This window comes from Oncorhynchus nerka, linkage group LG7 (assembly GCF_034236695.1).
Source record: "Oncorhynchus nerka isolate Pitt River linkage group LG7, Oner_Uvic_2.0, whole genome shotgun sequence".
NCBI classification, from domain to species: Eukaryota; Metazoa; Chordata; class Actinopteri; order Salmoniformes; family Salmonidae; genus Oncorhynchus; species Oncorhynchus nerka.
The window spans coordinates 84,888,600-84,904,927 of NC_088402.1; the positions used below are offsets into that span (position 1 = coordinate 84,888,600).

A 16,328-nucleotide genomic window follows, 5' to 3' on the forward strand; every position below is an offset into this window, starting at 1 on the left:
AGTGAGAGAGAGAGGGAGAAACAGAGGGGGTTTCAGAGTGAGAGAGAGAGGGAGTAACAGAGAGTGTTTCAGAGTGAGAGAGAGAGGGAGAAACAGAGGGGGTTTCAGAGTGAGAGAGAGAGGGAGAAACAGAGGGATTCAGAGTAAGAGAGGGAGGGAGAAACAGAGAGTGTTTCAGAGCAAGAGGGAGGGAGAAACAGAGAGGGTTTCAGAGCAAGAGGGAGGGAGAAACAGAGATGGTTTCAGAGTGAGAGGGAGGGAGAAACAGAGAGTGTTTCAGAGCAAGAGGGAGGGGGAAACAGAGTGTTTCAGAGCAAGAGGGAGGGAGAAACAGAGGGGGTTTCAGAGTGAGAGAGAGAGGGAGAAACAGAGGGGGTTTCAGAGTGAGAGAGGGAGGGAGAAACAGAGGGTTTCAGAGTGAGAGAAGGAGTAACAGAGGGGGTTTCAGAGTGAGAGAGGGAGGGAGGGAGAAACAGAGGGATTCAGAGTGAGAGAGAGAGGGAGTGACAGAGGGTTTCAGAGTGAGAGAGAGAGGAAGTAACAGAGACGGTTTCAGAGTGCGAGAGAGAGGGAGTAACAGAGGGTTTCAGAGTGAGAGAGAGAGGGAGTAACAGAGGGTTTCAGAGTGAGAGAGAGAGGGAGTAACAGAGGGTTTCAGAGTGAGAGAGAGAGGGAGTAACAGAGGGTTTCAGAGTGAGAGAGAGAGGGAGTAACAGAGAGTGTTTCAGAGTGAGAGAGAGAGGGAGAAACAGAGGGGGTTTCAGAGTGAGAGAGAGAGGGAGTAACAGAGACGGTTTCAGAGTGAGAGAGAGAAGGAGTAACAGAGAGTGTTTCAGAGTGAGAGAGAGAGGAAGTAACAGAGAAGGTTTCAGAGTGAGAGAGAGAGTAACAGAGAGTGTTTCAGAGTGAGAGAGAGAAGGAGTAACAGAGACGGTTTCAGAGTGAGAGAGAGAGGGAGAAACAGAGGGGGTTTCAGAGTGAGAGAGAGAGGGAGTAACAGAGAGTGTTTCAGAGTGAGAGAGAGAGGGAGAAACAGAGGGGGTTTCAGAGTGAGAGAGAGAGGGAGAAACAGAGGGTTTCAGAGTGAGAGAGAGAGGGAGAAACAGAGGGTTTCAGAGTGAGAGAGAGAGGGAGTAACAGAGACGGTTTCAGAGTGAGAGAGAGAGGGAGAAACAGAGGGGGTTTCAGAGTGAGAGAGAGAGGGAGTAACAGAGAGTGTTTCAGAGTGAGAGAGAGAGGGAGAAACAGAGGGGGTTTCAGAGTGAGAGAGGGAGGGAGAAACAGAGGGTTTCAGAGTGAGAGAACGAGTAACAGAGGGGGTTTCAGAGTGAGAGAGGGAGGGAGGGAGAAACAGAGGGATTCAGAGTGAGAGAGGGAGGGAGAAACAGAGAGTATTTCAGAGCAAGAGGGAGGGAGAAACAGAGACGGTTTCAGAGCAAGAGGGAGGGAGAAACAGAGAGGGTTTCAGAGCAAGAGGGAGGGAGAAACAGAGAGGGTTTCAGAGCAAGAGGGAGGGAGAAACAGAGACGGTTTCAGAGTGAGAGAAGGAGTAACAGAGGGGGTTTCAGAGTGAGAGAGGGAGGGAGAAACAGAGTGTTTCAGAGCAAGAGGGAGGGAGAAACAGAGAGGTATTGATATTGCTATGAGAGAAGACAGAGGGAGAGAGACCATATATGTAAAGAATATAGTATATGAGTATTTGAGAGACGGGGGATGCATGTGTCTGTGTGAGACAGAGAGAGGAGTGAGAGAAGGTATATCCTCTGGCCCTTGGAGAGTGAGCGTGAGGCTGAATGGGAGCCAGAAAAAGGGGAAGGGCCTCGCGTCAGCCAACAAAAACAGCTGCCTGAGACTACGCAGGAAAACAGTGTCTGGTAGAGTATAGGGAGAGGTGGACAGGGAGAGAGAGGACAGGAGAGAGAGAGAGAGCGCCAGGGCTCACATCTCTATATGGGTTGCGTCCTGACTGCGGAGCCTTGCTGTGGGGAGGAAGCAGAGCCTGTGCCCGTGGTGAGAGGGTCACCGACGCGCCGAGGTCCAGAGAGGTCCAACAGCGGCAGGATGAGGCTGACTAAGGTGACTCTCTGGGTGGGCTTATCTATTGGGCCACAGCTGGTCCAATACAATAGAGCTGGGTTTTAGGACCCTTTCACATCCTGCTTTATATTTGCATATTTTCATAAAGGAATGTGTATGTGTTTGGTCTGTGTATATGAGTGTGCTTGTTACTTTGAGTTGTGTCTGGTGTCTGTGCCCATGTTTGGGTGCAGGTTTTAAATTACAGTGGGGGTTGGGGGGGGCTCCCCCATAACAAATCAGGGCCCCCTTATCAGAATGGAAATGGTCAAAGATATGGATGTTGGGCAACCCCAAGAGATGTTGGGCACCCCCAAGAGATGTTGGGCACCCCCAAGAGATGTTGGGCACCCCCAAGAAATGTTGGGCACCCCCAAGAGATTTTGGGCACCCCCAAGAGATGTTGGGCACCCCCAAGAGTCCGTGTATAATTGGAACCCTGATTGGTTACATTGGTGTTATTGTAAATCCCCATGGTTACAACACATACTATCCAGCGTGGGAATGCTTAGCCCTCGGGACGGCATCCAGCTGACTCGTCAGAAAGGGACCTGGGGTCTACTGTCAGAATGGGTTATTCTCTTCTCATGTTGTTACTAATCTATCACAGAGCTGATCTACACTACTGGCCTTCTTCTAATGTTGTTACTAATCTATCACAGAGCTGATCTACAGTACTGGCCTTCTTCTAATGTTGTTACTAATCTATCACAGAGCTGATCTACACTACTGGCCTACTTCTCATGTTATTACTAATCTATCACAGAGCTGATCTACAGTACTGGCCTTCTTCTAATGTTGTTACTAATCTATCACAGAGCTGATCTACACTACTGGCCTACTTCTCATGTTATTACTAATCTATCACAGAGCTGATCTACAGTACTGGCCTTCTTCTAATGTTGTTACTAATCTATCACAGAGCTGATCTACAGTACTGGCCGACTTCTCATGTTGTTACTAATCTATCACAGAGCTGATCTACAGTACTGGCTAATGTTGTTACTAATCTATCACAGAGCTGATCTACACTACTGGCCTTCTAATGTTGTTACTAATCTATCACAGAGCTGATCTACAGTACTGGCCTTCTTCTAATGTTGTTACTAATCTATCACAGAGCTGATCTACACTACAGGCCTTCTTCTAATGTTGTTACTAATCTATCACAGAGCTGATCTACACTACTGGCCTACTTCTAATGTTGTTACTAATCTATCACAGAGCTGATCTACACTACTGGCCTTCTTCTAATGTTGTTACTAATCTATCACAGAGCTGATCTACACTACTGGCCTTCTTCTAATGTTGTTACTAATCTATCACAGAGCTGATCTACAGTACTGGCCTTCTTCTCATGTTGTTACTAATCTATCACAGAGCTGATCTACAGTACTGGCCTTCTTCTAATGTTGTTACTAATCTGTCACAGAGCTGATCTACAGTACTGGCCTTCTTCTAATGTTGTTACTAATCTATCACAGAGCTGATCTACAGTACTGGCTAATGTTGATACTAATCTATCACAGAGCTGATCTACACTACTGGCCTTCTTCTCATGTTATTACTAATCTATCACAGAGCTGATCTACAATACTGGCCTTCTTCTAATGTTGTTACTAATCTATCACAGAGCTGATCTACAGTACTGGCCTTCTTCTCATGTTGTTACTAATCTATCACAGAGCTGATCTACAGTACTGGCTAATGTTGTTACTAATCTATCACAGAGCTGATCTACACTACTGGCCTTCTTCTAATGTTGTTACTCATCTATCACAGAGCTGATCTACAGTACTGGCCTTCTTCTCATGTTGTTACTAATCTATCACAGAGCTGATCTACAGTACTGGCCTTCTTCTAATGTTGTTACTAATCTATCACAGAGCTGATCTACAGTACTGGCCTTCTTCTAATGTTGTTACTAATCTATCACAGAGCTAGTCTACAGTACTGGCCTTCTAATGTTGTTACTAATCTATCACAGAGCTGATCTACAGTACTGGCCTACTTCTAATGTTGTCACTAATCTATCACAGAGCTGATCTACAGTACTGGCCTACTTCTCATGTTGTTACTAATCTATCACAGAGCTGATCTACAGTACTGGCCTTCTTCTCATGCTGTTACTAATCTATCACAGAGCTGATCTACAGTACTGGCCTTCTTTTCATGCTGTTACTAATCTATCACAGAGCTGATCTACAGTACTGGCTAATGTTGTTACTAATCTATCACAGAGCTGATCTACACTGCTGGCCTACTTCTCATGTTGTTACTAATCTATCACAGAGCTGATCTACAGTACTGGCCTTCTTCTCATGCTGTTACTAATCTATCACAGAGCTGATCTACAGTACTGGCCTTCTTCTCATGTTGTTACTAATCTATCACAGAGCTGATCTACAGTACTGGCCTTCTTCTAATGTTGTTACTAATCTATCACAGAGCTGATCTACAGTACTGGCCTTCTTCTAATGTTGTTACTAATCTATCACAGAGCTGATCTACAGTACTGGCCTTCTTCTAATGTTGTTACTAATCTATCACAGAGCTGATCTACAGTACTGGCCTTCTTCTAATGTTGTTACTAATCTATCACAGAGCTGATCTACAGTACTGGCCTACTTCTCATGCTGTTACTAATCTGTCACAGAGCTGATCTACAGTACTGGCCTACTTCTAATGTTGTTACTAATCTATCACAGAGCTGATCTACAGTACTGGCCTTCTTCTCATGTTATTACTAATCTATCACAGAGCTGATCTACAGTACTGGCCTTCTTCTAATGTTGTTACTAATCTATCACAGAGCTGATCTACAGTACTGGCCTTCTTCTCATGCTGTTACTAATCTATCACAGAGCTGATCTACAGTACTGGCCTACTTCTCATGTTGTTACTAATCTATCACAGAGCTGATCTACAGTACTGGCTAATGTTGTTACTAATCTATCACAGAGCTGATCTACACTACTGGCCTTCTTCTAATGTTGTTACTCATCTATCACAGAGCTGATCTACAGTACTGGCCTTCTTCTCATGTTGTTACTAATCTATCACAGAGCTGATCTACAGTACTGGCCTTCTTCTAATGTTGTTACTAATCTATCACAGAGCTGATCTACAGTACTGGCCTTCTTCTAATGTTGTTACTAATCTATCACAGAGCTAGTCTACAGTACTGGCCTTCTAATGTTGTTACTAATCTATCACAGAGCTGATCTACAGTACTGGCCTTCTTCTCATGCTGTTACTAATATATCACAGAGCTGATCTACAGTACTGGCCTTCTTTTCATGCTGTTACTAATCTATCACAGAGCTGATCTACAGTACTGGCTAATGTTGTTACTAATCTATCACAGAGCTGATCTACACTACTGGCCTACTTCTCATGTTGTTACTAATCTATCACAGAGCTGATCTACAGTACTGGCCTTCTTCTCATGCTGTTACTAATCTATCACAGAGCTGATCTACAGTACTGGCCTTCTTCTCATGTTGTTACTAATCTATCACAGAGCTGATCTACAGTACTGGCCTTCTTCTAATGTTGTTACTAATCTATCACAGAGCTGATCTACAGTACTGGCCTTCTTCTAATGTTGTTACTAATCTATCACAGAGCTGATCTACAGTACTGGCCTACTTCTCATGCTGTTACTAATCTGTCACAGAGCTGATCTACAGTACTGGCCTACTTCTAATGTTGTTACTAATCTATCACAGAGCTGATCTACAGTACTGGCCTTCTTCTAATGTTGTTACTAATCTATCACAGAGCTGATCTACAGTACTGGCCTACTTCTCATGCTGTTACTAATCTGTCACAGAGCTGATCTACAGTACTGGCCTTCTTCTCATGTTGTTACTAATCTATCACAGAGCTGATCTACAGTACTGGCCTTCTTCTAATGTTGTTACTAATCTATCACAGAGCTGATCTACAGTACTGGCCTACTTCTCATGCTGTTACTAATCTATCACAGAGCTGATCTACAGTACTGGCCTTCTTCTCATGCTGTTACTAATCTATCACAGAGCTGATCTACAGTACTGGCCTACTTCTCATGCTGTTACTAATCTATCACAGAGCTGATCTACAGTACTGGCCTACTTCTCATGCTGTTACTAATCTATCACAGAGCTGATCTACAGTACTGGCCTTCTTCTCATGCTGTTACTAATCTGTCACAGAGCTGATCTACACTACTGGCCTTCTTCTCATGTTGTTACTAATCTATCACAGAGCTGATCTACAGTACTGGCCTTCTTCTCATGCTGTTACTAATCTATCACAGAGCTGATCTACAGTACTGGCCTTCTTCTCATGCTGTTACTAATCTATCACAGAGCTGATCTACAGTACTGGCCTTCTTCTCATGTTGTTACTAATCTATCACAGAGCTGATCTACAGTACTGGCCTTCTTCTCATGCTGTTACTAATCTATCACAGAGCTGATCTACAGTACTGGCCTTCTTCTCATGCTGTTACTAATCTATCACAGAGCTGATCTACAGTACTGGCCTTCTTCTCATGCTGTTACTAATCTATCACAGAGCTGATCTACAGTACTGGCCTTCTTCTCATGCTGTTACTAATCTATCACAGAGCTGATCTACAGTACTGGCCTTCTTCTCATGCTGTTACTAATCTATCACAGAGCTGATCTACAGTACTGGCCTTCTTCTAATGTTGTTACTAATCTATCACAGAGCTGATCTACAGTACTGGCCTTCTTCTCATGCTGTTACTAATCTATCACAGAGCTGATCTACAGTACTGGCCTTCTTCTAATGTTGTTACTAATCTATCACAGAGCTGATCTACAGTACTGGCCTTCTTCTCATGCTGTTACTAATCTATCACAGAGCTGATCTACAGTACTGGCCTTCTTCTCATGCTGTTACTAATCTATCACAGAGCTGATCTACAGTACTGGCCTTCTTCTAATGTTGTTACTAATCTATCACAGAGCTGATCTACAGTACTGGCCTTCTTCTCATGCTGTTACTAATCTATCACAGAGCTGATCTACAGTACTGGCCTTCTTCTCATGCTGTTACTAATCTATCACAGAGCTGATCTACAGTACTGGCCTTCTTCTCATGCTGTTACTAATCTATCACAGAGCTGATCTACAGTACTGGCCTTCTTCTCATGCTGTTACTAATCTATCACAGAGCTGATCTGATAACTTTGTTTAATTTTGTCTGGTTTGGCTGCAGCTGTTAATGTAAAAAAAAAAATGACATGAAGAGATCTGGATGGAAGATATCTCATTGACTTTTTATAACATTTAACAAAAATATCCCTCTGGGGATTACCGTTTCCCTGTTTGGTGAAAAGGGTGCCAAAGACAATGCTTTGCGTTCCTCTACCTAGGTGTTGCTGACACCTGCCAGATCTTACGACACCTGGATAGTTATTTATCGTATCAGCTAAACACATCATATGTAATAGAAATCTTTCAGTTGATGACACAGTTGATGACGTGACACGCAACCATTGGTTGATGCATGCAGCTTCTGAGCAGGGGACTGCGACCAAGGTACTTGTTCTACTGGTCATTGTTTTTCAGCCTCACAGGTCATGTGGTACCAGTCATGATGCGGTCACTACTCTGTTATGCTGGCTGTTATCTACAGTACATCCGGTGAGTGGGCTGGCTGTGTTGTTATCATAGAGAAGCTCCATTTAATGGCAAATAGAATTAAATGACTTGGCAGGCAAAAGAAAACACTATTTTTCTGTAGCTGAATGTACAACAGAGATCATAGCCAGAGGGGTAATTTCTGCTTGGCAATTGAATATATCTTGATATGATACTCACTCTATTTCTAAGCCTATCATGATCTCCGGAGAACATTGTGATATTTGCCTATGATCCCTTCATCCTAAACCAGAGCTGGGCAGCTCTCCCTCTCTAGAGTTGTGAAGATTACAGTAGAACAACACTGCAGTTTTATATCATGGATGGGCAACTCTACCTCTCTAGAATTGTGAAGATTAGAGTAGAACAACACTGCAGTCCTATAGCATAGATGGGCAACTCTACCTCTCTAGAGTTGTGAAGATTAGAGTAGAACAACACTGCAGTCCTATAGCATAGATGGGCAACTCTACCTCTCTAGAGTTGTGAAGATTAGAGTAGAACAACACTGCAGTCCTATAGCATAGATGGGCAACTCTACCTCTCTAGAGTTGTGAAGATTAGAGTAGAACAACACTGCAGTCCTATAGCATAGATGGGCAACTCTACCTCTCTAGAGTTGTGAAGATTAGAGTAGAACAACACTGCAGTCCTATAGCATAGATGGGCAACTCTACCTCTCTAGAGTTGTGAAGATTAGAGTAGAACAACACTGCAGTCCTATAGCATAGATGGGCAACTCTACCTCTCCAGAGTTGTGAAGATTAGAGTAGAACAACACTGCAGTCCTATAGCATAGTTGGGCAACTCTACCTCTCTAGAATTGTGAAGATTAGAGTAGAACAACACTGCAGTCCTATAGCATAGATGGCCAGATATCCCTCTGGTTGTACCTGTTGTCTTTGGTTTACAGATGTACCACACAGCAGTTCTTCAGGCTCAGATTACTCATCCATTCAATGGTCACAAGAAAATTGTTAAGAATTCCTTGAGGACCATCGATGCTTTAACCAGTACTGCGTCATGGCAACCATATTCCACAGGCATTTTCTAAATACCCAACACAGGAAAGAGCATTGTCGGGTCAAGGGTAAAAATATCCTGTACGACCAGATACTCTTACACAGACACAAATACACGTAAACACAACGATCCACTAACACACACAACCACAAACTCAATCACATGGAGACAAACACTGACAACCCACACCATCCTGTTATCTGTGGTCAAACTCCAGGAAGCTTTGACTAGACTGGATTGGTTTGGAACTATAATCTGTCCAAAACTTTGATCAGTATTTGAGGAATGTGTGTATGGGGCAGAGTATGAGATGAAAGTAGAGACCTTTCCTTTCTCTAAATCTTGCCACCCCAACAAATCCCTGATCCACCAATAAATAAAAAACAGAATCCCCCCCAAAATAATATTTTATTTTCTTCTCAAATAATTTCTTGACGTCTATTCAAAAGAGTGTTTTGAAAGAGTAGAACATGTTCTGGGAATGAGCTGGAACTTGGCAGGAAAGGTAGGCAGGGCACGTAAAGTAAGTGGGATATGATTCAGCATTTTATTCATCTCTCATGTAAGATAAATGTAAATATTCCCAAAATATATACAACCCCACAGAGGACCTCTCAGACAAGCTCTATTTTCTCACGTGCGTTTGTAATTATCGTCTCTTTCTCCTTCTCTCACTCTCTTCCCCCTCTCATTCTGTCTGTCTTTCTCTCTTTCTCCTTCTCTCACTCTCTTCCCCCTCTCATTCTGTCTGTCTTTCTCTCTTTCTCCTTCTCTCACTCTCTTCCCCCTCTCATTCTGTCTGTCTTTCTCTCTTTCTCCTTCTCTCACTCTCTTCCCCCTCTCATTCTGTCTGTCTTTCTCTCTTTCTCCTTCTCTCACTCTCTTCCCCCTCTCATTCTGTCTGTCTTTCTCTCTTTCTCCTTCTCTCACTCTCTTCCCCCTCTCATTCTGTCTGTCTTTCTCTCTTTCTCCTTCTCTCACTCTCTTCCCCCTCTCATTCTGTCTGTCTTTCTCTCTTTCTCCTTCTCTCACTCTCTTCCCCTCTCATTCTGTCTGTCTTTCTCTCTTTCTCCTTCTCTCACTCTCTTCCCCCTCTCATTCTGTCTGTCTTTCTCTCTTTCTCCTTCTCTCACTCTCTTCCCCCTCTCATTCTGTCTGTCTTTCTCTCTTTCTCCTTCTCTCACTCTCTTCCCCCTCTCATTCTGTCTGTCTTTCTCTCTTTCTCCTTCTCTCACTCTCTTCCCCCTCTCATTCTGTCTGTCTTTCTCTCTTTCTCCTTCTCTCACTCTCTTCCCCCTCTCATTCTGTCTGTCTTTCTCTCTTTCTCCTTCTCTCACTCTCTTCCCCCTCTCATTATGTCTGTCTTTCTCTCTTTCTCCTTCTCTCACTCTCTTCCCCCTCTCATTCTGTCTGTCTTTCTCTCTTTCTCCTTCTCTCACTCTCTTCCCCCTCTCATTCTGTCTGTCTTTCTCTCTTTCTCCTTCTCTCACTCTCTTCCCCCTCTCATTCTGTCTGTCTTTCTCTCTTTCTCCTTCTCTCACTCTCTTCCCCCTCTCATTCTGTCTGTCTTTCTCTCTTTCTCCTTCTCTCACTCTCTTCCCCCTCTCATTCTGTCTGTCTTTCTCTCTTTCTCCTTCTCTCACTCTCTTCCCCCTCTCATTCTGTCTGTCTTTCTCTCTTTCTCCTTCTCTCACTCTCTTCCCCCTCTCATTCTGTCTGTCTTTCTCTCTTTCTCCTTCTCTCACTCTCTTCCCCCTCTCATTCTGTCTGTCTTTCTCTCTTTCTCCTTCTCTCACTCTCTTCCCCCTCTCATTCTGTCTGTCTTTCTCTCTTTCTCCTTCTCTCACTTTCTTCCCCCTCTCATTCTGTCTGTCTTTCTCTCTTTCTCCTTCTCTCACTCTCTTCCCCCTCTCATTCTGTCTGTCTTTCTCTCTTTCTCCTTCTCTCACTCTCTTCCCCCTCTCATTCTGTCTGTCTTTCTCTCTTTCTCCTTCTCTCACTCTCTTCCCCCTCTCATTCTGTCTGTCTTTCTCTCTTTCTCCTTCTCTCACTCTCTTCCCCCTCTCATTCTGTCTGTCTTTCTCTCTTTCTCTGCCTCACTCTCTCTCTCTCTGTCTGTACAGCTGTAACTTATCAACCTTTGGCTTAGTGCTGTCTAACACAATCATTCCTCAAGCATTACAGCTCCCCTCTCCCCCACCTCATTTCCTCTTTGCCAATGTTCCCACTCTCTAAACCTTTCTCATTTACCTCTAAGTTGCTCCATGCCTTTCCCCTGTTCCTCCAAGTGCTATGCTCTGTGAACTTCAGCCAACAAAAGGTTGATGTCTATCTTATTTTAGAGGTATCATTCTATCTGTTCCATGTTGACGAGGATCAGTCTGGCTCACTGGGTCTCCATTTCTCAGTATCTCTGCACCGTTAAAGATGTAATGGTGGGAGGCAGTTCTGCCTGATCTGCTATTATACAGGCTTAGCTGGCCTCCGATTTGAGGTTCAAAGCTGTTGGCCCCCTCTCTCTCGTATTTGCCTCTGTCCTTGTATCTTTCTTTGTAAATAAATATACATGTCCATCCTCATGTCTATGTGTATTGGAGGATGTGACAAGTATATTTGTACTACGGCCAATTCAACAGCTGTAATCAAATCCCTCCTCCATGCCCCAACCCCCCAACCCTACCCCCCCACTCGTCAAGCTTAAGTCCCAGATTCCCAGCATCCTGTCAGCTGGAGGAGGTACCCCTATATTTTGGTAAACTCTCTTGTGGTCTGCCTGCTCCTCCCCCTCTCCCCTCTCTCCCCCTCACCCCCTCTCCCCCCTCTCCCCCTGTCTCCCCCTCTCCCCCTGTCTCCCCCTCTCCCCTGTCTCCCCCTCTCCCCTCACCCCCTCTCCCCTCTCCCCTCTCTCCCCTCTCTCCCCCTCTGCCCCTGTCTCCCCCTCTCTCCCCCTCTCCCCTCTCTCCCCCTGTCTCCCTCTCTCCCCCTCTCCCCCTGTCCCCCCTGTCTCCCCCTCTCTCCCTCTCCCCCTCTCCCCCCTCTCCCCCTCTCCCCCTCTCTCCCCCCTCTCCCCCTCTCCCCACTTCCCTCCACGGTCCAACAGAAAAAAAGTTCCAGACAAATAAAAGTCCCCGGACCCTCCGTTTTAATACAAGAGGAAATTCCATGGCGTTTAGAAATTTTTTAAAGACTGGACTGGATGTTTTGTTCTGGGATTCCTACGAGTTACACTCAAATCGTGCATGCAGTCACTAGAGTCATGTTTCTGTGAGAATGTGTTTACTCTCCTACTGACACATAGTCATAAATAATGTTATTATGAATAGTTTTGCATGTATGGCATGATTATGGAAATGGAACAGATACATGGGTTGGCAAATAGCACAGATTATTGGTATTTATCACTATTTTCTTGAGCATTATGGTAATAAATAGTTTAATCTTGGCTTCTGATTGGCTGGGTAGAAATATCGACATATTGCTTCCACCTACCCAATCCTCTCAGATCGACAGACATGGCTGGGGAATAGGGGTTAGGGGTCATTTCGGAACTCACGACACCACCTCTGGATTGAGTGAAAATGTGTTACGCCACAACACTGACGCACTTGCTAACTTGTTGCACTTCTGTGTTTCCCCCACATGGTGTAGCTCTTGTGCTAATGGTAACATGGATATAGTTTGACACCTGAAGAAAATTGTCCACCCACGAGAGTTTATTACAAAAGATGGGGGGGTGTGTGTGTTTGTGTGTGTTTGCATAAAGTGTGTGTGTTTGTGTGTGTGTGTGTGTGTGTGTGTGTGTGTGTGTGTGTGTGTGTGTGTGTGTGTGTGTGTGTGTGTGTGTGTAGAAGTGTTTAACAGTAAATAGTAAACAAACCCAAATTTGACCAGCTGGGGACATTTGGTAGTCCCCACAAGGTCAAATGCTATTTCTAGGGGGTTAGAATTGGTGTTAGGGTTAGGGTTAGAATTAGGTTTAGGGTTAGGTTTAGGAGCTAGGGATAGGGTTAGGGTTAGGGTTAAGGTCAAGGTTAGGTTTTTGGGTTAAGGTTAGGGTTAGGGTTAGGTTTAGGGTTAGGGAAAATTGGATTTTGAATGGGACTGAATTGTGTCCCCACAAAGTTAGCTGTACAAGACTGTGTGTGTGTGTGTATGTGTGTGTGTGTGTGTGTTCATGCTTGTCTCTGTGTGTGTGTGTGTGTGTGTGTGTGTGTGTGTGTGTGTGTGTGTGTGTGTGTGTGTGTGTGTGTGTGTGTGTGTGTGTGTGTGTGTGTGTGTGTGTGTGTGTGTGTGTGTGTGTGTGTGTGTGTGTGTGTGTGTGTGTGTGTCTGTGTGTGTGTGTGTGTCTGTGTCTGTGTCTGTGTCTGTTTACTAGTTTGGATCTATAATTATTCTACCAAAGCCACCAACAACAACAACAGAAAACTCATGCTGGTTAATGTGTAATGTTGCAGAACATTTTGACTTGCCCCCAGAAATTACATATGTAATTCCCAATCCTGGCCAATCCTGGGGAAATATTTTAACTCTCCCCTCCCAGATCTGACCAATCACAGAGTGGAATTCTGGTAATACAAATCCACAATTGCCTTTCCTTTAATGTCTCCACCCATAACCACAGAGCAGAACGAGACCAAATGAAAGAAGATACATTTCAGTCACAAAATATGGTTTGAGGACTTTTTGGGAATGTAAGAGAAGTTTTGAACTAAAGTCGAAGACGTAAAAGAAAAAGAAATGAACAAGGTAAGAACATAATTGGAAAGTCATTCTTATTATTGAAATGTACTTGTTTGTTGTCTACTATGCATAGGTTCGTGATGGAATCAAAGCGTTACATTGGGGTGTGTGGGGGGCAGTGCGCATCCTGTATTTGACAGTATATTCACCCCATTCAGTTGCGTGCTCTGCGCGTCCCTTCACCGTCAAAATGTTATCATGCTGATATAACACATGGTTTATAGTTGTTTGTCTAATGTTCTTGTGTTATATATACAATTTTTCTCTACATGTTTTGCGCAGTTAGATAAATTGACTCTTTACGCGGCTCTAGCTTGTTATTTGACAATACCCGACATCGGACATAAGGTCATTTGTCCGACTGAATGAGATGTTCGAGACTCTTCCACAGGATAATTATTATCTGGCAAACTATACTAAAGTGAAATTCCTTCTAGATCCGATTACTAATATTGTGGTTTTGCTATGAGATTAAGGTCGTCATAGTCTCAGTGTAGTCTAGTATATTTGCCCAATGACCGTATATTCCGATATAATTGCGCGGTATTCTTGCAGAGCTGACAGATACAACTACAACTAAGTGGTGAAATGATCCTATGGCTTCACGCGCACCCCTCCCCTCCCTGTCTCTCCAACTCCAAGGTGTTCTGTGTTTATTACTGCGTCATAACAGTTTCCCATCCTTCCCATACCAATAGCATACATTTTCTGAAAGTGTATGCTGATCGCCTTAAAGACGTGTGTGTGTGTGTGTGTGCATGTGTGTTAACTTAAAGACAAATTCCATTCCATAAACAGGCAGCGATGGTAAGCCAGGTAGTGTGTGTGCATGCTTTTGTGCACGTGCTGTGTGTGAGTGTGTGTGTGTTTGTCCTATGTTGTGGAGTAGGCATTGGGATTACCAGATGAGTAAGAGGATGCTGCAAACAATGGCTTGACCAATAAAGTGTGTGTGTGTGTGTGTGTGTGTGTGTGTGTGTGTGTGTGTGTGTGTGTTGTGGAGTAGGCATTGGGATTACCAGATGAGTAAGAGGATGCTGCAAACAATGGCTTGACCAATAAAGTGTGTGTGTGTGTGTGTGTGTGTGTGTGTGTGTGTGTGTGTGTGTGTGTGTGAGTGTGTGTGTGTGTGTGTGTGTGTGTGTGTGTGTGTGTGTGTGTGTGTGTGTGTGTGTGTGTGTGTGTGTGAGTGTGTGTGTGTGTGTGTGTGTGTGTGTGTGTGTGTGTGTGTGTGTGTGTGTGTGAGTGTGTGTGTGTTTGTCCTATGTTGTGGAGTAGGCATTGGGATTACCAGATGAGTAAGAGGATGCTGCAAACAATGGCTTGACCAATAAAGTGTGTGTGTGTGTGTGTGTGTGTGTGTGTGTGTGTGTGTGTGTGTGTGTGTGTGTGTGTGTGTGTGTGTGTGTGTGTGTGTGTGTGTGTGTGTGTGTGTGTGTGTGTGTGTGTGTGTGTGTGTGTGTGTGTGTGTGTGTGTGTGTGTGTGTGTGTGTGTGTGTGTGTGTGTGTGTGTGTGTGTGAGTGTGTGTGTTTGTCCTATGTTGTGGAGTAGGCATTGGGATTACCAGATGAGTAAAAGGATGCTGCAAACAATGGCTTGACCAATAAAGTGTGTGTGTGTGTGTGTGTGTGTGTGTGTGTGTGTGTGTGTGTGTGTGTGTGTGTGTGTGTGTGTGTGTGTGTGTGTGTGTGTGTGTGTGTGTGTGTGTGTGTGTGTGTGACGAGGGGAGACGTGGAGGTGTGCTTTAGTATCATCCAATCAATCTCCTCCAATATCATGTTCCCATGTCAAAAGTTCCTTCCTCGCGGTCTCAACATGTGTAGTAATAACACGAGGGAAACCACAGTGGAAAAGTAACACGGTAACATTGTCCAATCTTTGCTTTGGCGGTTATAACAGTGTTAGGCCTACTGCTAAAAGATTGTCTAGTGCAGTGACCTGCACACGTCATTTACCAGTAGCTGGTAGGGCCCAGATCCAGCAGCAATGTTGTGGTTCAGACTCAGAGGGAGAAAGGAGCAGAGACACAGTAGAACCATTCCAAGGCCCGTATTTATAAAGCATCTCAGCGTAGGTCTAGGATCAGTTTTGCCTTTGAGATCGTAATGATTAAGATTACAGTGGACAGGGTTGAGCTGATCCTAGATCAGCATTCCTACCCTGAGATATATGGATATGGCCCCTGAGCAGTAGAATCAGGATGGGGATGGTAAGTAGTCTTGGATATCCCAGAACATCATAAGCTAGGTCTGGAGGGATGTTGTCTTCTCTCTGTCATTTTAAAAGGTGGAGAAAAAACACTTCCGGGGAGGAGGGTCCTCTTCAGACAGACAACTACGACGCCAGGACAGCGGAGTCAATCACCACCTTCCGGAGACACCTGAAACCCCACCTCTTTAAGGAATACCTAGGATAGGATGAAGTAATCCCTCTCACCCCCCCCCCCTTAAAAGATTTAGATGCACTACTGTTCCACTGGATGTCATAAGGTGAATGCACCAATTTGTAAGTCGCTCTGGATAAGAGCGTCTGCTAAATGACTTAAATGTAAATGTAAATGTAAACAACTATCTCAACAAATCACATGGTGAAAACAGGGAGCAGAGCTACACAGGAAGTGTGTCGTAGCCGAACACTGACCTCACCACAGGAACAAGCTCTCCGTTAGCTCTGCTGCCTGTCCCACCCTTCTGAGAATCACTGTTCTTCTGAGACACACTGTCCTTCTGAGACACACTGTCTTTCTGAGACTCACTGTCTTTCTGAGAATCACTGTCCTTTCCGAGACTCACTGTCCTTCTGAGACACACTGTCCTTCTGAGACACACTGT

General features: G+C 44.4%; 1 protein-coding gene across 3 annotated transcripts in view; it reads left to right on the forward strand.

The window, feature by feature from the left end:
- The first annotated feature begins 1,623 nt into the window (after positions 1-1,623).
- Positions 1,624-16,328, forward strand: part of LOC115126360 (tensin-2-like) — a 69,014-nt gene continuing 54,309 nt past the window's right edge. For 2 of the 3 annotated variants that reach the window (XM_065020912.1, XM_065020913.1), the window contains exon 1: positions 1,624-2,076. In XM_065020912.1, the coding sequence (XP_064876984.1) occupies positions 1,951-2,076 (126 nt within the window). In that variant the 5' untranslated portion in view covers positions 1,624-1,950. Of the gene's footprint in view, positions 2,077-13,075; positions 13,503-16,328 lie in introns of those variants that run through there. The other variant, XM_065020914.1, reaches the window with a different exon arrangement.